Consider the following 22,036-nt stretch of genomic DNA (forward strand, 5'->3'; position numbering starts at 1 on the left):
ACAGCAATTGTAATGCAACAAGCCCATTGGCTACATTTGTTTGGCTTCCCCAAGGAAGTACAGATGACATGTGGAGGACCTTCCCTTTGAAGGCACCAAATTGTTTGCAGAAAAGATGGGCGCATCTCTCCATATGCTCAAAGACTTCAGGGTTACCCTGCGGTCATTTGGGATTTATACACCTGGACAGAAGAGAGAATACAGTTCTCAGTCCTCAAATCACATACTATCAATTTCAACGTTTTTATGAGCCACAAAAGAGAGAGTCTAGATTCTCAAAGCACAAAACATCGGGCCCACAATCATCATCTTCCCAACCATCCATTTCAAAACATCAATTTTGACGGATTGGTTGGGGTGCCAACAGACCACTCCCTCCAGTGCCACCTGACACTGATCAGCCCTTTTCATCCCTTTGGATGCCGCGTTGCTCTGTTCCGCAGCATGTGGGGATGGATAACATCCAACAAATGGGTGAGAGAAATCATCAGTAATGGATATCGTTCATTTCATCTCCCTCCCCACAACACCCTTCCTGTCCCTCTTCAGGGACTCTTTCACAAGAGTTTATTGTGACAAGAGAGAAATCACTTCCTCCATGTAGGATTCATAGAACCAGTACCTCAGCAAGTACGAGGCAAAGGTTTTACTTTCCTTACTTTCCAATACCCCAGAAAAAGGGAGGTTGGAGACCCATACTGGAGCTCGGAGCACTCAAGTTCATCAAGGCTCAAAAATGCAAGATGGTCACGCTAGCAGCAATTATTCCAACTTTGGAACAGGGGGACTGGTTCTTGGCCCTTGATCTTCAGGATGCTTATTTCCATATTTCTAGGGTGACCAGGCGTCCTGTTTTTAAGTCCTCCTGCAGGTGTCCCTACTTTTTCTTTAAAAAGGGCAAATTGTCCTGTATTTTCTGTCTCCCACACAATCAGTACTGGCGGGTCCTGCTGCTGGCCGGATCCTTGCTCACCAGCCGCCGGCTCACCAGCGGTGAGTGGTGGGGTCCAGTGGTCGACTATGGGGATGGGTGTGCAAGGCTGGTGGTGGGGCAAAGCTGCAGCGCATGAAGCCTGCCTGCTCCACCTGCTGATCACTCAGCACAGCTCCCGCTGCATGCTGGCTCTTGGCCAGCAGGACCCCACCCTGTCCCTTTTCCAGATGGCACAGGTTGCGAGCTGCTGTGGCTGGTGAGTGCGGGCAGGTGCCAGGTGGCGGCCGGTTATGTGTCACCTCTGCTACCCACCCATCTGCCCTTTAAGTGATCCCCCTTTCGCTGTCCTTGCCCTGCATTGCCCTTCACACATACACCCCCCGCCCTGCTGCTCCTCCATATTCCCCCTCCAGTGGGGTACGTCCTGCTCCCAGCGCTATGCAGAGAACTAGCCCCCAGTGGGAGTGCTCAACTCACCAGCAGCCTCCTTCCTTCCCCCACTGCCTGGGCATAGGGAAATATGGTCACCCTATTTCTCTCAAAGGTCTTCTGAGACGAGAGGTACAATCCCTCCTAACACTAGAAGAGATCAATCCTGTCCTACCAGACTTCATTGGAAAGTGGTTCTGTTCCTGGTACTTACTGTTCCTGAAGGAAAATGGGTGGTAGAGACCCATTCTGGACCTAATGTCTGCGAACACCTCTGTCCACTCTCAACGGTTCAGAATACTAGTTCTAGCAGAAATAATTCCCTCTTGGGATCCAGAAGATTGGTTTGTTTCCCTTGACCTTCAGGACGCTTATTTTTATATCCGCTTGCATGGACATTACCTATGTTTTGTGGTGGTTAGGGACCACAAACAGTATTCTGCATTCTATCCTTCGGCCTCTCCACTGCCCTGAGGGTTTTTACCAATGATCTTTCACTTGTCACAGCCCATCTTTGCCAGACTTCAACTTAGTTCTCAGTGTGCTAAGGGGGCCCCCATTTGAACTCCTGGAGAACAGTTTCCTCCTTCATTTGTCTGTCAGTCTCACAGCTCATAGCCATCTCCTCAGCCAGGAGGGTAGGGGAGATTGGAGCCTTGATGGCTGGTCCATTATACGCAGTGTGCTGTTGTGATAAGGCGACACTATGTTCACACCCTTTTTTATGCTTCCTACATAAAATTGCTTCAGAATTCCACATTAATCAGGAGATTCACCTACCGGTGTTTTTGTCCCAAGCCTCTCCCTTCACTCTTTAAGAGAAGAAACATGCCTCCATATGATGGATATAAGAGCTTTTGCCTTTTTATCTCAACAGACTGAGTCCTTTAGTGCTTTCCATCCCAATTGCAGAATGAATGAGAGGACATCCGATGCACGCAAAAAACATCCAAATGGTTTGTGGGATGCATCTTAACCTGTTATAAAGCTTCAGGGGGTTGCTCCCCTCCAAGGGTGATAGCTCTTTCCACCAGGGCTCAATCTACCTTTGTAGCCCTATTGAAAATCATACTTCTCTCCAACATCTACAGGACAGCAACCTGCTCTTCGATACACATATCTTACCAGCACTACGCTCTTATGGCTGCTTCCAGATCTGGCAAGGCTTCCAGTGTGTTCTACAGTCGGTACCGCACCTGTAGGGACACTACTCAAAGTAGGAGAGGTTACTTACCTTGTACAGTAACTGGAATTCTTCAAGAAGTGATTCTGATGGGTGTTGCACTAATAACCCTTCTTCCATGCTGCTTTGGAGTCATTTCACTGGACTTTTATGGTTGAGAAGAAACTGGAGTGGTGGCAGTCTCCCTCTCCCTCCCAAATATACCCTCATACTGGAGCATGAGGCTATCTAGGGCACAGGCGCAGACCTGTAGATGCTCCTGATGAAAATCTTTGATCAAGAGTGCTCAGTTACTCCATTATCTCCATCATTTATGAAAATATTGAATAGTACCAGACCCAAAATAAATCTCTGTGGCACCTCACTGGATACAACATCCCAGTTTGACAGTGAACCATTAATAACTGCTCTTTGTGTAGTCTTTTAACCAGTTATGCACCCTCGGTGCAGTCATTTTCTCTAGACCACATTTCCCTAGTTTGCTTATATGAATGTCATCTGGGACTGTCGCAAAAGCCTTGCTAAATTCAAGGTATATCATATCTACTGCTTCCCCATATCTAGAAGGCCAGTAACCCTGTCGAAGTAAATTAGGTTGGTTTGGCATGCTTTGTTTTTGACAAATCCGTGCTGGCGATTCCTTATAACCCTATTGTCCTCTAAGTTCTTACAAATTAATTGTTTAATAATTTGTTCCAGTATCTTTCCATGTATCAAAGTTTGGCTAACTGGTCTATAATTTCCTGGGTCCTCTATTTTCCCTTTTAAAGACTATGGTCTGCCCTTCTTTAGTCCTCTGGGACTTCACCCATTTACCATGAGTTCTTGAAGATAGGCTTGCAATGCAGATCATTCAGTTTTACAATACACCATCTTGAATTTTCAGTGCCATTCAGATATTAGTTTTTTAGTAACCCACATTTTAAATTGTAATTAGAATAATTTTGTCCTAGTGATTGTGTAATTAACTTTTGGCTGCAAGATAGCATTTGTGGCACAGTTTTAACATTTCTGTAATATTTTAACCAGAGTAAAAAGTCCTAAGAGAATAACTAAATTATTATTAAGTAGTTATTTAATAGTGGCATGAGTGGTCTGATTTAATGATTATTACAGAGGGAAAAAATACTGCACACGTCTTTCTTCCCTGGAAATGTAGATTATAATTTCCCCCGAGTCAAAAGAAACTAGGTAGGAACAAGAGCAATTGTTACAGTAGTCTGTGTGGCCTTGGGAAACTAATCTTTTAGAGTCTGACTGGAGGCCTACACCCTTAGACACAGAAAAGAAAATGGTGATGAAATAGTCTGGGAGCATAATATAGTAAAATCTCATTCCATGGGCAAATTAGTGAGAGAAAAGTAAGGAAGGTATCATTTGATTTATAAAAATCAACAGAATCATAATTTCAGTGATGTCACCCTCTGCAGTGTGGCTGTGGGAACTCACCGCCCCCCTCCGCTCTTGGCTCCCAGCTACAGGTCCTCTGATTGGTGGAAATTTTGATAATACAGCATTGTCGGAAATAGATCAAGCTAGGGATCATTCAAAAGCCCTTTCTCCCACAAACGATACCAAACATGACAAGCCAAGTGTGTAGATATATATTTGAGAAAATGTTTAAAAATCAACTTTTAAAAATTATACTTCAACATAGGGATGCATTGCTTACATATAAACGACACTCGCCTTGGCTAATTCTGGGGAAATTAGCCTTGACGTGTAGGGCTGAAAACGTTTATTCATCAAAGTCATTATTGGTGTCATCTCTGCTAAGGCACCACCGCTAGACACATTGATCTTCATCCATGCTGCACTCTCATATCTCCATACAAGGCAGGCTGCTGGCCAATCATTTGAAGGTGGTTTTGCACACAAGCATTTGATTAGCTGAAGGATTGATTCTGGAGCAGGTAATATTTCACACACAACTGGTGTAATCCAAGACTGATAGAGGAGGGTAGTTTTGGATGTGCTAGCTCATCCCAGACCCATTCCATTGCTTGATAATTTGCATCTCTGTCTACGCAAAAATCCAGAGTTCAGTAGCATCTCTATGGCATTGATGGCATTGGCATGCAAGATAATTTTAGTGTCCGCTTTCTCGTGAGTACTACAAAGAAACTCCATTGAATAGTGCAAGCCAGCAGCTTCATTACTCCATGAAATGAAGTGACAGAAATGACAGAATTCTTCAGGCAATCCCTTGTATATTGAAGCATTTTTACAGCAAGGTATGTGGTTAACTTGTCCTTTGTGCAAGTATGAGACAAGTATGGAGATATTTGTGGAGTCAGTTATTTTGGTTTGGACAAGTACAATGCCATTGAGTCTCTTCTCTCTGGTAATATTTTTAATCAATTCCATTGCATACGTGTCAAACACCAGGTGCAATTAGTCATATATTCAGTATTTTCTCTGTAGCCTCATCATGAAGCGTTCAGCCATATCTCAGCAGGAGTTAATAGTTTCTGGTTTGTCAAGAGTTTGTACCTCAGTCATACCATCTATGATTGCTACGCTGAAAGGCCTACGCAGGCATAAGGTACTGGTCATGTTGCCAGTAGATGTTGGTGTAGGAAGATCATGCAAGATGTGCATTAGTTTGTTTTTTGCCTGGCACATTTGAACTATTCCATTGCATCCAAACATCAGATGTGGTGCCACAAAACATTTGTACTTTCCCAAAATCTCACATAGTTCAACATCACTCTGAGGTCTGGACATAACCAGGAGATGAGTAAACAATGACCTGTCTGGGGCTAGCTCTGTAATAGTTCCTGCCAGTTTCACTCTGACTTGTTTGCATTCGAGTACAGTTTTAGTCTGCTCTTCTTGATTGGAGCCCATAGATTGACAGAGCCTTGGATAATTCTGTAGGGTTTGAAGGCTTCATATAAGTCATGACCCAGAGTATCCATTCGACTGACGTCTTTAGCTAGCTCATCACTGAAGATGGCTTCTGTCATTATATTAATGAGTTCCAGTCCATCATACGTGAATAGGTTGCCAGTACAAGTAAGCCCCTTCTTAGCATTTAACGGCACCGATTGAGCCTAGATGGTGCTTGGTTACTTCTGGAGAAGTCACCCTAGACATGCTTAATATTTCATTCAAAATTTGATGGAGTTCTGAGGATGTCAAGAAAAATCTGGAAAGAACACTTAAGCGCTGTTATGCCCCCCACCCCTCAAAACGAATTTCATTGCTCTGTTTTCATGTTCTGGGGCTTTATCTGAACCAACTGCACAGAAGGGAGCATTTAACAATCCAGTTTCCTTTTTGAAATCCTCCCATATGTCAGAGTCAGACTTTTCTACACCTCCTATTTCAGTGAGGTACCAGATCAAATAAAGAACAGCAAAGACTCAACCATCTTAATGTATCACTGCACCATCACTGATTCATCTTCATCGAATTTCAGTCTGGAGCACCTCAAAGCAATCCCTGCCTTCTAATCTTAATAGTTTGGAATTTTAATCCCATCATAAGTCATCTTATTTGTGTGTCTCAGTGTGCTATTGTAATATTTTCTTAAATATTTGATTGAAATCCAAGACTTTTTTTGTCTTCTTAGACTCTAACAGGAAATTTTCATTAATCTGTTTTTGATTTATAAAAACATTGTCCAGAACTTGAGAGATCTGAACAAATATGGACACAGAACTTGGAAACATTTAGCCAGCAAACAAAGTTAATTATGGTAAAATGGAACACTGAGTGCAGTCGTGAAGGACTTAACTAAACTAGGAAAAAGGTGTTTTAGAATGTATTAGCTGGCACTCATTCTCATTCTAAAACTAATGTGGACAAGACAAGTTGTACTTAAGCATGTGTAAAACATCAGCTATTACTATAGATTTAGCACATGCTAGACAACATGTTCTAAAAACCACCTTTTTATCTTAGTCAAGACTTCTTACAACAGCATCCTTAGGCAAATGCACACACAAAAAACTTTAATGACAAAGCAAATTTGCACATATTTTGTTAGTTTATAGTACTCCTGCATCTTTTCTTCAGTTTAACCTTTCCCTTGTTTTCTCTATTGCAGACAGTTGCAAGAGCAGCAACGGCAGAAGGAGCTTGAACGGGAGAGACTGGATCGTGAGAGAATGGAACGGGAGAGGCTGGAGAGAGAGAGACTAGAAAGGGAAAGACTTGAGAGAGAGCGACTAGAACAGGAGCAGCTGGAGAGAGAGCGGCAAGAAAGGGAACGGCAGGAACGCCTAGAAAGGGAGAAACAAGAAAGGGAGAGGCAAGATCGAGAGAGACTTGAACGACTTGAACGGGAAAGACAAGAAAGAGAACGTCAGGAACAATTAGAAAGGGAACAACTGGAGTGGGAGAGAGAGAGAAGAATTTCAAATGCTGGTAAGAATTTCAAAACTGAATGTATTCAAGTACTGGCTTGACTGTGTGTTTGGTCAATGGAGTGGGACAGGGCAGAGTTGACAGTAAGTATTTATGTGAAGACAAAATCTGTTTCTCAATTGCATATATCTTAATTTTTCTGGGATTAGTTTCTTTTATTTAACTATTGTAATTCTGGATGCCTGACCTCAGGAGAACATCCTTTTCTCTAGAATTGTCATAATTTCCAATAACTGAAATAAAATGAGTAAATGGTGCTTATTATTTACTGTATTTTCTAATTGCACAAAAGGTTTTTGAATTTGTTGGCACCCGAAGACATGACCATTTGAAGATTAACATTTCTAAATACTTTCTAGTCTACTTTGATCAATTAAGCAAGACCATATACATTCTTATGTATTCTGATAATGATACCATTGGCTTAAGAGAATCTGTACACTCTAGAGGTGTGCACATGCATAGGCCAGCTTGGTAACATCGCAAGGCAGATATCACACCAAGAGTCTTATTTCTTATTTATCAATTAATATGGTTTATATTAAGATATCAGTTTTTGATGTATCAGTAGCTATAACCTGTAGCAAACTATCTGCAGCAAGCTAGGATCCAAAGATAAGCCAGGAGCTAACTTCGCTTTCTGAATTTTGTAATGTAATGATACATGTAGTTAAGCATTTCTTAATTACTTAACTTAATGCATATGAGAAATCAACTGCTGGTGAAACTAAACCATCGAATGTAAAACAAATTGCTTGAGAAGAAAGTATTGATTTCTTTGTGTTACACTTTGAACATTTTTACTCTTGTATGGAGTGATCTCCCTATTCTTGGGAGGGGAAGAATCAGGTTTACTTACTGTCTATATGTTAGTTTTATTGGTGAAATTAGAATGAATGTTAAGATCACTACACTTGAGTTGCAACCAATCAAAGGTAAAGCTGATATGGAAGGACCAATTAGTAAATCCTGTTGCCTAATCCATTTCACTAATGGAATTTGAGAACTTATGCCATAGTTCTTTAGATTTCCAGAATGTGCTTGTAAATTCAAATGTTGGCACAAAAATAGTTGGTGAAATAAAAAGTAGATTTTTATAGTATGTAAAAACTTTCCTAGCAGTATTTTCACTTGTGCCTAATCCTCTGGTACTAACTATAGTCTACATTTATACATTTTGTTTGAATGCTGATTTTGTTGCTTCATTAGCTCCCTTTTTCTCTCTCTCCTTTTTTATCCTGCCTTTGCTGCTGCTTTCCATCTTCTGTCCAGCTTCATCTTTCGACAACTCCCTGTATAGCACACCACTTCCTGAATACTCCAGTTGCCAGCCTCCTTCAGCACCTCCTCCATCATATGCAAAAGCAATATCAGCTCCAGGGTCAGATTCCACTCCGGATTACGCTGTAGTGACTACTGCACCACCGACTTCCACTCCCCCTACACCGCCACTAAGGCATTCCGCATCACGTTTTGCTACATCTTTAGGCTCTGCCTTCCACCCTGTTCTTCCCCATTATGCTACAGTTCCTCGTCCTCTGAACAAAAATTCTCGACCACCTTCTCCTGTGAATGCCCCAACTTCTTTGCCTCCAAATACAAAGTCCATTGTCTGGTCTGCTCCCAGTTTTGCACCACTTCCCCCATCTCCGCCAGTAATGATCAGCAGTCCACCAGGCAAAGCTACTGGTCCAAGACCTGTCCTGCCAATTTCTGCTTCTAGTTCTGTGTCCCAAATGCCCCAGTCTCCTCCTCCTCCCAATGGGCTTCCTGAGTCTGTAACTTACCCAGTTCCTTCACCTTCTACCTCAGATTCAACGCCGCCGCCTCCACCACCACTGCCTTCCTTTCCACCTATCTCACTCTCTGGACCTCAAACTTCGCCTTCTCCTAGCTCCCCTAATGCCTCAACTCCCTCATCCAAGCCTAGTGTTCTCCCTTCTCCCTCTGCAGCTACCCCTGCCTCTGTTGAGAACTCTCTAAACTCTGTGCTGGGAGACTCCTCTGCTTCTGAGCCAGTCTTGCAGGCAGCCTCTCAGCTGATTGAACCTCCGACCCAGCAGGGTAAGGCTTTCTGTTATTGCTATTAATTAACTAATCAGGAACGCACCCAAAACCAATTTGCATCAAACCCTTAATTGTCTTAAATTAATAGAATACTTTTGAAAATTGCAGTGATCTTAATACTGCAACAAAATACAGTTTTTGAAGGGATGATAGAGGATATTATAAAGCTCTGAAGAGAAGAGGAGTTGGGATAATATGCTCTGTGAAAGATTTAACTACATATCTAGAATCGTTGGGTCTTATTTTTCAAGAACTATTTGAGTCGTGATTATTTGATGAATTCTGCATCATTAGTTTATTTAGAATTCCCTGAAACTAGGTAGTAGTAGTAAATTCCTAATTGCAGTGTGAACCAAGGGAGCATATGATGGAGCTTTGAATGTGTGAATTGGTCTTAGTGAAAAGTAATCTGAACCATTTACTGATACTTATGAGGTAGTTCAAGTATTAGCTATATGTATGTAATTACTACAAGATATATCTGGACTGTGTGAATTTGTGAATACACACACTCATGTGCTAGACCAGATCTACACATAGAGCAGGGGTGGGCAAACTTTTTGGCCCGAGGGCCACATCTAGGTATGGAAATTGTGTGGTGGGCCATCAGTACTCATGAAATTGGGGGTTGGGATGTGGGAGGGGGCGAGGGCTCCAGCTGGGGGTACAGGCTCTGGGGTCGGGCCAGAAATGAGGAGTTCAGGGTGCGAGAGGGGGCTCTGGGCTGGGGCGGGGGGTAGGGATGTGGGGTGTGTGTGCGGGCTCTGAGGTGGGGCTGGGGATGAGGGGTTTGAGGTGCAGGAGGGTGCTCCGGGCTGGGACCGTGGGGTTCGGAGGGTGGGAGGGGATCAGTGCTGGGGCGGGGGGGTAGGCCACAGGAGGGGGTCAGGGGTGCAGGCTCCGGATGGCACTTACCTCAAGCAGCTCCCAGAAGCAGCGGCATGACTCCCCTCTGACTCCTACGCAGAGGCACGGCCAGGCGGCTCTGCCCACTGCCCCATCCGCAGGCGCCACCCCTGCAGCTCACATTGGCCATGGTTCCCAGCCAATGGGAGCTGCGGAGGCAGCGTTTGGGGCAGGGGCAGCGTGTGAAGCCCCCCGGCTGTGCCTACATGTAGGAGCCGGAGGGGGGACATGCTGCTGTTTCCGGGAGCTGCGCAGAGTCATGGCACACGCAGAGTGGTGCAAGCCCCTGACCCTGCTCCCCAGCTGGAGCTCGAGGTCCAGATTAAAACGACTGAAGGGCCGGATGTGGCCCCCGGGCCATAGTTTGCCCACCCCGGACAGAGTCACACCAGTTTAGCTACAATTAGTTCTAAATTCTAGTTACAGTGATACAAAAGCTTGTGCATGCTCTTAATTTGATATAAACCTAGTTTAAAATAATTCAAGTCAACAATCAACAGGTTTTAAGTTGACATAAACAAGGATTTAAAAGATTTGAGTATTCATGCATACGTCTGCACCAGTTAAACTAAATACTAATTTTAGCTAAAGTGGTGCAACTTTTACGTGAAGTCAAGCTCTTAAATTTACTAAGTTGGATGATGATCGTCCACTCAAATAATTTATTAAGATGTTTTATAATAATCAGAAAAAGTTCAAAAAAAAATTAAGCTAGTTTCATATATAGTTGCTTGTTTGTGCTCCTGGAATAAACTCTTTTTGCATTTGTAGTAATACTTAAACAATGCTCTTCCTCAAAGCATACTGCATATCATTCTCAATTTAGAGAATTAAAGGAGTCATATGAAATGTATTTTTTTCACAAAATTAAAAACAGTTGCTCTCCCTATAAACTTTATCTTACAAGAATAACAATTCTCTAACTCACTAATGTATTTTGTATTTAATAATTAGAGTTAAGTTCTGAAATATTTACAGATAAGATGTATTTATGCAAGTCTAGAAATCAAGTTTCAGAACTTTCAGTTTAACTAACTTTTAAAAGGTTTGTTTAAATGTTTGGGTGGAGTGGGAGCACCTGCTTGCAAAGTAACATTCCATTTTAGGTTTGCATTCTGAGACCCATTTTGAGTTATCAGGTGAAGGAGTGTTTTTCTCTTATAATCTGTAGTGCTTGTGTTACTCCTTATCGGTTTTCTTTTAAAATTCTGCCCACTTTTCTGTTTATGTAGCAGTTTTTTTGTTATAGTGAAAAGACTGACTAGTGTCATTGTGTTGCATGTCTAAGGATCTCTTGGCTAACCTCTTCTCTTCTACAGCATTATGTACAATATAATGCTTGTTAATGTATTTTAAAAAACTTGTTTTCCCCAAGGTGGATTATTTTTCCTGTGTTTAAACAAGACACAATATTTTTCTAGTTAATTTAGGAAGACTATTTTTTTTCTTAGTATGTACTAAGAAGAAAAGCCCTTATTTCAATGGAAATAAAATCCAGCTCGTCTTAATTCTTAATGTTGTTTTTCGTTTCAAATAGGTGTCATCCAAGGACCACCTGCACCTCCACCCCCACCTCCACTACCACCTGGCCCAGCCCAGTCTTCAGCAGCAATCCCACCTCCCCCAGGTCCACCACCACCACCTCCACTTCCACCCTCAGGGCCACCGCCACCGCCTCCTCTTCCTAGCCAAGTTCCTCCTCCTGTTCCTCCTCCACCTCCTGCCCCTCCTCTCCCTACCTCTGGATTTTCTATGGGATCTATGTCTGAAGACAGTCGCCCTTTAACTGGACTAGCAGCTGCACTCGCTGGAGCCAAACTTAGGAAAGTGTCACGGGTAAATGTAAATCTGGATTTGTCTGTGACTTACACTTCTAAATTCTATGAGGGTAACTTTGAAATAATTTCTACTAATATATTAATAACTTGAATAGCAGGAATAGGTCTACCCAGAGAGCAACTTGACTAATTAAAGCAGAGTTGTTAGATGTATTCATTGAAGCTGTATTTTATGCCCAGGTGATTTTTGTTGTAGTAAGTTACATTAGTGTTTTTCTGCATGAATGTAAAATCATGAATTTATTCAATAGTTCTCAAATATACTATTATTTTGTGTACTGTCATAAAGAGTGAAGAGTTCTCTAGTTCAAGTGGAGGAGCTTCATCTAAAACAGACAGTGTTCGTGGAAATGGACCACTTCCCTTGGGAGGCAGTGGATTAATGGAAGAAATGAGCGCCCTGCTGGCCAGGAGGTAAACAAATAATTGTATTCTTACACAGCTGTAGATAGTATGATAGTTTCACAGTAATCTTAAAGGAATACTGTGAACTTAAAAATCATACCTCTGTCTTAGAATGTACCTACTATTGTAATCTACAACTGAAAAATTACAGAAATATTTTTCCTTTGTGCGTTCATAGCACTTTGTGTACAGTCAACTTTATTTTCACTCGTGAATAGTCAAGTAGCTAGTTTCCTCTGCGTGTGTCTTTTGCTCAGCGGGGTGGGAGCAAAAACCAACATTTTAAATAAGAAAATGTGATTGCAAAACCTCAGTGGAAAGTGTATACTTGAAACTGCTTTTTCCTGTTTTTAAGTTGATCTAGATTTCAAGTCGTGTATGCCTTTAACATTACTAAACAAATATTTTCCATTTTGTAGCTATAACTTTGATACTTAAGCCATCTCCCTTTCATTCTTAACTCATGTTTCTGTCTTTTAGGAGAAGAATTGCTGAAAAGGGATCAACAGAACCAGAGCAGAAAGAGGATAAAACTGTAAATTGATTATTATTTTGCCGGCTTTGAATTATTTAATACCAGGCCATATAAGAAAGCTATTCTAGTGGTTCAAATTACAAATCATTTACAGCTTGTCTTAATGGAAAAATATAACCTCCATTTTTTCAAAGGGTACAAGTACAATGGGGTTGTCTTAAACATTTAGTTTAGTTCTTACAAATTTCTTCTGTACTTCTAGTGAGATTTTATGTGAACAGAGCTCATTAACTGCCTGAAAAAGATTTAGCTATAAAAATATAAACAATTCCGTTAAACAACTTTACATCAATCTGACCAGATTTGCAGGATTCTAAAGCTTTTTCTCCTCATTTTAATCAGGAAGAATCAGAGCCTTCAACTTCTAAGCCTTCTTCAACAAGCACACCTGGTAAGTAGTATAAATCTGTGAAGTGCACTTTAACTTTTCAAAATTCCCTTTAAGTGTTAGTGCTGAAGTTTTATTAAAAACTGTTTTGTTATGATATCAGAATTCATAATCCTGAGTGTTTTATCATGAAAATGAAATGATATAAGTATCTTAGTATGATCAGTAGTTAAAAATAAATCTTGTTTTTATTCGTTGGTAATAATTTGTCTAAAGCTCAAATTATCCCCATTTATGGTTAATCTTAACTATTTTCTCTTATGTTACTGTCCACAAATCCACTGATAGCCTTAATATAAATAGTACACACTCTTTGAACAAAGTTGAGGTGAACAAAGTCATGCGATTTTTAAATAGGTTTGTTGTCTGGCATTTACCATACATAGCTAAACGTAAAACTGCACATGAAATGTACAGCTGCAAACACGTGAACTGGATTCAAAGTTTTAAAAAATTAACAGAAGCTAATGGCAATGTGTTTGCAGGATAGGCAGTCATTGATATAATAGTATTATGTGGGGACAAAGCTGTAAATGTAGACTACTGAATTTGCCATCTGTTTTTTGTCCCATAATCAAAACCTCATGTATTCTGCCATTGAATGGCTAAGTCTCTGTTGCTATCCGGTAGTAGTGCAAACATCTCATACCACTGGGGAAGAGCAGGTGACATACACCAAGAGAAATTGCCCCAGAACTCCCATCTCAGTGCAGGGACCCACTGAGTTGAGTGTGTGGGAGTAAGAGGCAACTGGCAGCCTTCTTCTCTGTTCCCTATCAAGCAAATTGCCTGACAACAATCACAGGACACTGGCAGGGATAGGAGTTCAATGGGGGGAAAAAAACAGACTACTATGGTCAGACCTGGACTATTGGCAGTTATTACTGTATCCTGACAAAGTATACTTGTATACTAATATCTCTAAACTTATATTAGTAAAGTGTATACCTCTAATATCTCTGCAGCATGGCTCCTCCTCTGATATATAATAACTACAACAGGACTCTAGACAGAGTAATGGACTTTTATTTGTTGCAGTTAATCACAAATAGCTGATTCTTGGCTGTACCCTGCCAGTGACTTATGCAGTCATCCTTAACTGTTAGACAGAAGTGCATTTCATTGCCCATGATCATGTACCCTTATTTATATCTAGAGTGCTGTAGGTGACTCAAGGTAGTGAGCCAAAACTTCTTGGAGAGAATTTCTAATAGAACTGAAAACATACTCCACTAGATGGAGCACAGAACTTGAGTATACATGAGGCTAGCTTTCAACATTAATATGAATACAATGAAAGAGGTGATTGTTGGAGTAACACTTAAAGGTCCCAGCCGATCTTATGGCCCTCTTGCACAATGTACTATACAAAGACAAAGCGAAACAGTTAGGTGATACTTGCACTACACATAGTGTAACTGATCAAAATAAATAAATAAATAAAAGATAATAGTTTTCCAGGTGGTGGTTTAATTTTGAAGAATTAATGCAAGATGGTAAAAGTTAAGTATCTTAAGTCCATAGCTACCTGACGTTACTTCATATGCGTTGTTAGTGATGAATGAATATGAAAGCTGGTGTGTCTAATGTTTTTATTTATATATCTAAAGAACTAACAAGGAAACCTTGGGAAAGAACAAATACAGTGAATGGAAGCAAGTCACCTGTTATCTCCAGGTACACGCTTTTTAAACCAGTACTTATCTTTTTCAGATGTGCAGCATTGTCATTACTCGTTGTGCATAAAAAATATTGGAATAAAAATAATAAATACCATCTAACTGTTGTAAATAAGGCAGCTGAATAGATTTCATTTCTGATGTTTTTATGGGTATAGGAATAGTGATACTGAGTTTTGAGGAGGATTGAGGAATGAATGCAACCCCAGCAGGGGGGACCGAAGCCTGAGTCCACCCAAGCCCCACTGCCGTGGGTGGGGGGGCCAAAGCCCAAGCCCAACTGCTCTGGGCAGTGGGCCAAAGCTGAAGATCAAGGCTTCAGCCCCAGGCAGGGGGCCTGCAACCTGGGGCCTGCCGCCCAGGGCTGAAGCTCACAGGCTTTGGCCTTGGGCAGTGGGGCTCAGGCATCAGCCACGGGCCCCAGCAAGTCTAAGCCAGCCCTGGTGACCCCATTCAAAGGGGGTTGCAACCCACTTTGGGGTCCCGACCCACAGTTTGAGAACCGCTGTTTTAAACAATGGTCTGTGGGACACATGCTTTCATAACCAATGACCAACCATCCTTCAGGGATAAATTTACATTCTTGGCGCAATCAGAAGGAAAATGGAAAAGTTCATAACAGGAGTTCATTTCTATATCAGATGTTTTGTTAGTGCTATATCTTGCCTGAAACCAAGTTTAACCTTGTGGTCCATCTGTGGAGTCTAAACTTGGTTTTAAAATCTGTGGTGTTCGAGTGATGGTACCTACTGTATTACGCTGAGGGTTTACACATGCGCACCCTGCGTCTGTACCACCATGCATCCAGAGCTGGAGAATTTAAAAGTAGTAGTGTCAATTGGACTGCACGTGCTCCCTGAACTGGCCTTATGGTTTCATCCAAGGTGATAAAGGGCAGGGCAGACCAACTTCATCTCCAGTTCCTTCTCACCGCCGTATGGTCCAGGTTGGAACAATTGCTGTCCATTTGCTTGTGACGCACTTTCTCAAGCAACCTTGTATATAGTTAATTTTTACAAATTTTTGTTTTTAGGTAGTGTCTAGTAGTTTGAATAAAATAGTTTGGGGGCCTGTTTTTTGTTGGTTATCATGTTGTTTTTGTTGGTTCGTGTTTTTGTTGGTTATCATGTCAGCAGGAAGAGTTGGCGAGCCTGGGGCCATGATGGCGGGCTCTCCTTTCATGACTTTCTGTACTGATAAAATTTCCTCGCCTCTGCATCCCAAACTTCTGCCAAAGGTAGTCTTCCAATTTCACATTGATCAACCTATTCACCTAGCTGTTTTCTTCCCGAAATGGCACACTTTGGAAGAGTAACAGAGACTCCACTCCCTAGATGTCCGTAGGGCCTTAGCCTTCTACTTACACAGGACAAAATCGATCAGGAGATCTCTGACTGTTTATTGCAATAGCTGAAAGAGTTAAGGGGCGGCAGTCACCCTCGGAGCGTGGGCCAACTCAACAGGAGCCCATGCTGCGACCATGGCCTCCCTCTAGGACGTGCCACTTCAGGATATATGTAGAGTGGCCACATGGAGTTTGAGTCACACCTTCGCTACTTATTATGCCTTGGTGCAAGACTCAGTGGCAGATGCCTCTTTCAGTGCAGCTGTCTTCCACTCATCTCTCCCATCTACATTCTTGTGCCCTTTTCCAACTTAGGTACTGCTTGCTGGTCGCCCTCAATAGAATGCAATAGGGACTATCACTCAAAGATGAGGAAGAGGTTACTTATCTGTAACTGGAGGTTCTTTGAGATGTGTGGTCCCTATCTGTATTCCACTTTCTGCCCTCCTTCCTCTCTGCTGCAGATCTGTTGATTTGCAGTGGAGAAGGAACTGGAGACGCAGTCAGTCCGCTCCTCCCTTTATAACCGTGGATGAAACCATGCAGCAAGTTCAGGGCACATGCACAGACCAACAGACACTACTACTTTTAAATTCTCTGATTCCAGGCTCATGGTGTGCCGGATGCATGGTACACATGTGTAAACCCTCAGCGGAATACAGATAGGGACCACACATCTAGAAGAACCTCCAGTTAAATAACTTCCTCTTCATTTTTAAAACAGCCTTTATCATTATGATTGCTTCAATCAGATGAGCCGGAGAGCTGCCATCTCCTGTTAAGAATGTTTTATGACCCTCTGTAAGAATAAAGCTGTTTTTAGAACAGTCCAAGTATTTATTCACAAGTCTGAGTCTTCTTTCATAGCAGGAAACTGCCCCACCAAGATTTTGCCCATCTTCTAAATCCTCCAAGGAGAGATTTTGGCATAGTTTGAGTGAGTCAGAGCCTTTTAGTTGTATTTATGTAGAACGCATCCAGTCACACAAGGACTCCATATTTGTCACCTGGAAAGGTATCCAAAAAAGTAATTTTTTTTCTAGCAGCAGCAGATCCAAGCGGATAAAGGTCTTACTTTTTTATTTAGAGCTGCCAAGACTCTTCCCCCATCAGCATTGGCCACGGACACTTCATGGGCTGAGGGGAAAAAAGCTTCAATAGAATGTGTGTTAAGGTTGCCATGGGAAGGTCCTTTCATACCTTACAAGTCACTGAAATCTTGACGTCTGTTCCTCAGCAAAGACGTATGCTGAGAACTGTCTTTGTGAAGGCCTTTCTGTCCCTAGTTAGTCAGTGAGCACGGCTGCTTAGAGTACATTGGTCCACTGTTTAATGCTTTGTCACCAAAGGTCAATTTACAGGTAGTAGGAGTCTCCTTCCTGCTAGGCCCTGCTTCAGTCTCCCTCTAACATATGCAGAGAAGACCTAAGTTGCATATGAGGATTGTTGGACATGTCTGGAAAAATTGACAAGTAAAGCAGGATTTTTTTTTCTTTTTTTCCAGAATAACTCAGCAAGGAGACTCAACAGGGAGGTTGGTATTCATAGTAAATGTGCAAAATAAATAAAATACCTACTTATCCTATTTAAAATTAAGCTTCTAAATGACTTCAGTATCCTTTCCTTTAGTGTTCAGGATTTAATTGGTATAGTAATTTAAACTGTAATATAACTCATTTTCTAAAACTGCATATAACCTAGTTCTAATATAGCCTAAGTTAGTGTTTTTCCCCCTTCATAGACGGGAGTCTCCATGGAAAAATCTGATTGTTTCTGAAAACAGGTCCTATGATTCATTAAACAGGTATCATCCTGTTAGGGTTTGAGACTTTTTTTAAATTAACCAACTTGACTAGAACAGGGCTGGGCTTTTTCTACATGGATTGGTAATCACCACAAACACAAATGATATAAAGCAGGGGTTCTCAACCTTTTCCTTTCCGAGCCCCCCTCGCGCCCCCCCCCCCCCCCACATGCAATAAAAACTCCACAGGAGTCACAACAACTGTTTTTCTGCATATAAAAGCCAGGGCCAACATTAAGGGGTAGGAAGCAGGCAGTTGCTCGGGCACCGCAAAGCTAACTTGCTTCAGCTTCAGCCTAGAGTGGCGGGGCTCAGGGTCCTGGGCTGCAGTCCCTTGCCGTGGGGCTTTTGCTTTCTGCCCTGGGCCCTAGCAAGTCTACTGCGCGCCATGCGTGGCATCCTCCCCCCTCCCCCCCGAAACCTGCTTGTGGCCCCCCAGGGGGCCCCGGACCTCTGGTTGAGAACCACTGACATAAAACTCCTCTTAACAATTTGTCTGTCTTTCCTTCAGTTATAGTTGTATCCATATTCAGAATCCTTAAAGATAGGTAGCTTCATTGGTAATTTTAAATGCAAGGCAGTTTATCTGCTATCAATTCAAAATAAGGTGCTTAAGATGTATGTCATGCTGCTTGGGTGCAATATAATTTCTGTTCATCCCCAATTGCAGAATGCACCATGTTCCCATGTGATTTAAAATAATTCAACATCTCATCAATAGCGACCCAAAGAACAATCCTATAGTCAAAAATAGATCTCATTGTAAAGTAATGCCATGCAACTTTTAATTTCACTTATATAAAATATCTCAATTATACAGTAATTTAAACATGTGGATTACAGTATAACTGTATGTCTGATTGCAGCTTCTGAAGAGCACCTTATTAAGGTGTAATGTCCTGAGAAGCTACGGTTTTTCAAAGTAATAAGATTGGCGCATAGAATCATCTAGCTACTAACTTCCCGAGAATGTATTTCATCCCAGAATGTATTTCACAACTGTTATCACCAGCTAAAAGAATAGATGCTGTTCATCATACAGTAAAGTTGATCTGCTCACTGAATAGATTTTGTCTAACATAAATGTCTAAAAGATCCTTATTTAAAAGAAAGGACATGGTAAATGCATACCCTGCTCATTCAACATATTAACATGTTTATGTTGCAAAGACATTTGCAGAATTGTGATTGAGTAATTTTGGGCATATTTTAAACTTTTGCGGGGAGTGAAACTATGCATCTGTCATACAAAGCAACTAATTTAGCAGTTTTTAAAATGCCAGTGTTCAAAGAGTTAAATTGTTTTTAAATAAAGTGCCTAAATAAAGTGCCTTAAGAAAGTACTTTAAAAGACTAAATATATTTCTGGACAAAATGGTACAGGATTAAAATAGTTTTCACTAAAAAAAAAAAAAGCGTGGTGCAATCTAGAAAATTACTGACAAATTTCTCAACTTTTTAAAAATTGTTTTTGCTTTTTCATGAAAGCAAACACTGTGGTGACTACCTGTTCTTTTGTATGAAAAGTTCCCCCATTAGCTAATTATCTTTGGTGGTGGTATTTTGCATGTTAGCATGAATCAAAGCTTTATCTTGCATGTTTAAATCAAGTTTTCTTATTGCGCATTATAATTGGCTCACAGTCTTGATAGGTAATGCTATGAATCACCACATGGGGGAGCTCAGAAGCAATCTCAGGAATTCATGACAGGTTTCAGAGTAGCAGCCGTGTTGGTCTGTATCCGCAAAAAGAACAGGAGTACTTGTGGCACCTTAGAGACTAACAAATTTTGAAGTTGATGGATTTCCACTCCATACGGCTAAATGCAGTGCCTTGCATAATGAGGTTTCAGGAATTCATGGTTGAGATATTTTGGAGGCTGTGTTTTCATTAGATAGTAGTTTCTCTTGGCAGTATCAGTAGCCAGTTACAAGTGCAGCTGTGAGAAATGAAGGGTACCAAATAGTGTAAGTGGAAACTTTAGATTTGACTGAAATTTTTAAAAATATCAAATTCCAAAGGAAATTAGAGTTGATAGGGTTGATTGAACAAAATACCTTTATTGCAAGAAACCAAGGCATCGATGAAGGAAAAACATATAATTTTAATGTCTTCACACTGAGTAGTAGAATTTAGGTTTTTCTATTCTATAGACCCTTTCTTATCCAGTTCTCAGACAAATTATGATTGTAATGTTGATGGGAAATGTGACTAGGAGTGCAAACACTGGCAGTGTTTTTTAAAGCTCTAATCCATAAGCAATCTGTGTTTGTAAGGGCTAAATTCTGCCGTTCCATGTATGTACTTTGTTCCTATTGTCATTAGTCAGCAATCACACTGTTGGTCTCTGGAATAATAGCTCCCATTTTCCCACTCAGGGCTTTTTAGTCAGAAAGCAAGACACTGAGAGTGGGAACAGTTAAATGAGACTTGATGGAAATCCTCAGGGACTGATGGGCCATCTATGGAGTGTGTAGAAGAACTTTTGATATATGGAAAACTACCTGTGTGAAAACAAAAATAATGCTTAGATTCTCTTAACTAAATGTCTGAGGGACACATTTTGCTACCAGCTTCTGTGTTCATTTTCAATAGTATTTGCAGATTTGCGGTGAAACAGCAATTGCTGGAAAGTTAACTTTGTAAGTTTCAAACAAGGAGTTTTTTTAATCTAGAAATATAGTAGAGTTCAGTATCTAAAGATTATACAACAGACTTCAGTCTGTGACTTGGCTTCATAGCATTAGCACAGACTGTGTAGTTGTTCTTTGGGGTGCAAGGTGAACTATAGTTTTCAACTACTTCCACTGTACAATTATTTAACTTTCCATATATGCTAACATCTTATTGGCTCACAGTTTAGCTTAAAATCCTTGGATCAACTTTTATTTCAATTTGCTCTAATTCAGAAAATTTGAGGAGGTGTTTTTTTCTTCATATTACCCATGAAACTACTAAAATAAAATGCTGGATTCTTCAATCTGCACTGAGGATTTTGCTTTCTAGAAAAGGTGAACAGCCTCAGGGCTGTTCTACACTGCACCTAGGTCATCTTAACTACATCACTTAGAGCTGTGAAAAAATTCATACCCTGTGCAATGTAATTAAGCCAACCTAAGCCCTTTTGCACACACCACAGGCCTAGACTATAGTGCAGGGGAAAGCCCATGTTCTGCTTGGAATCACACAAGTTAGAAAAGTTTCTGTAATATTGGAAAAAGCTTATCTGGTAGCTGAGTGTACAGTACCAGTCCAACTGAAAAGCTGAGGCAGCGGGTGGGGAGTGGTAAAGTTTTTCTCCTTCCGTTAGAAATATTTTCCAGAGCGATTTCTATCAACTTAGGTAGCACTTAGAGGTTAACCAAGAATGGGGCCTACTGTTCTAAGCATTGTAAAAACGTAGTGTAATAGACAATCCATGTCCCAAAGAATTTACCCTTTGTCTTTTCTGTTTAGGCTATAAGGAAAAGGGATACAACTTGAAAATAATGATGAATTGCAAGCATTGTATTAGTTCCATGATATTTTTCTGTTCGCTTTTGGGGCCGGGGGGATACAGCTTTCCTGAGTTTGGCTAAATGTAAAGGGATTAGCTAAATGGCAAGGCAAAGGAAAGAAGAGAAGACATTAAAAGGAGGGAGTTTTGACAAGCCCCCACCTCACTTTATCAGTTTTTTTTTAATTACTCGTAAATTTTCTGCTTTGTGTTTATGGAGCTGTGGGAAGAACTGAGGCCATGTTATATATCCTGCATGGAGGGGAAATTTGTTGCTGAGCTGTGTCCCCATGCTGGCTTCTGCTCCCAGCCACAGACGGCCCTACTTTCAGTAAATAAAGCTTCATCTTGGGATGACAAAAGCTAGGAGAAACACAATTTTTTTTTAAGTGTTTCTGTTACATAAAAGCTCCAAAGCCAAAAACTGCAGCCTTGCTCTACGTTCCTATTCAGAGCAGCGCAGCACAGAGAGACCGTGAAAGAGAACCTGCTTCCTCCTACCCCACTAGGGAGATTCTTTACCATAAATACACCAGGTTAATTCTAACATAAGGAAAAGCAAATGTTGAAATCAGCTGTAAACTTAATCATTCTGCAAACAGAAGCATGTGGTTTAAAAAAATGGTTCCAGAATGACGCAGAAGCAAGGTGT

General features: G+C 41.1%; 1 protein-coding gene across 39 annotated transcripts in view; it reads left to right on the forward strand.

Moving 5' to 3' along the window:
* Window positions 1-22,036, forward strand: part of ENAH (ENAH actin regulator) — a 182,347-nt gene that overhangs the window by 149,662 nt on the left and 10,649 nt on the right. For 9 of the 39 annotated variants that reach the window (XM_065590586.1, XM_008175150.4, XM_065590581.1 and 6 more), the window contains 9 exons: window positions 6,601-6,920; window positions 8,193-8,984; window positions 11,431-11,735; window positions 12,021-12,145; window positions 12,617-12,671; window positions 13,014-13,062; window positions 14,670-14,736; window positions 17,588-17,617; window positions 17,825-17,887. In XM_065590586.1, coding sequence (XP_065446658.1) covers window positions 6,601-6,920; window positions 8,193-8,984; window positions 11,431-11,735; window positions 12,021-12,145; window positions 12,617-12,671; window positions 13,014-13,062; window positions 14,670-14,736; window positions 17,588-17,617; window positions 17,825-17,887 — 1,806 coding nt within the window. The remainder of the gene's footprint in view (window positions 1-6,600; window positions 6,921-8,192; window positions 8,985-11,430; window positions 11,736-12,020; window positions 12,146-12,616; window positions 12,672-13,013; window positions 13,063-14,669; window positions 14,737-17,587; window positions 17,618-17,824; window positions 17,888-22,036) is intronic. The other 30 variants (XM_065590582.1, XM_065590570.1, XM_065590576.1 and 27 more) reach the window with 15 other exon arrangements.

Source organism: Chrysemys picta, chromosome 3 (assembly GCF_011386835.1).
Source record: "Chrysemys picta bellii isolate R12L10 chromosome 3, ASM1138683v2, whole genome shotgun sequence".
NCBI lineage: Eukaryota > Metazoa > Chordata > Testudines > Emydidae > Chrysemys > Chrysemys picta.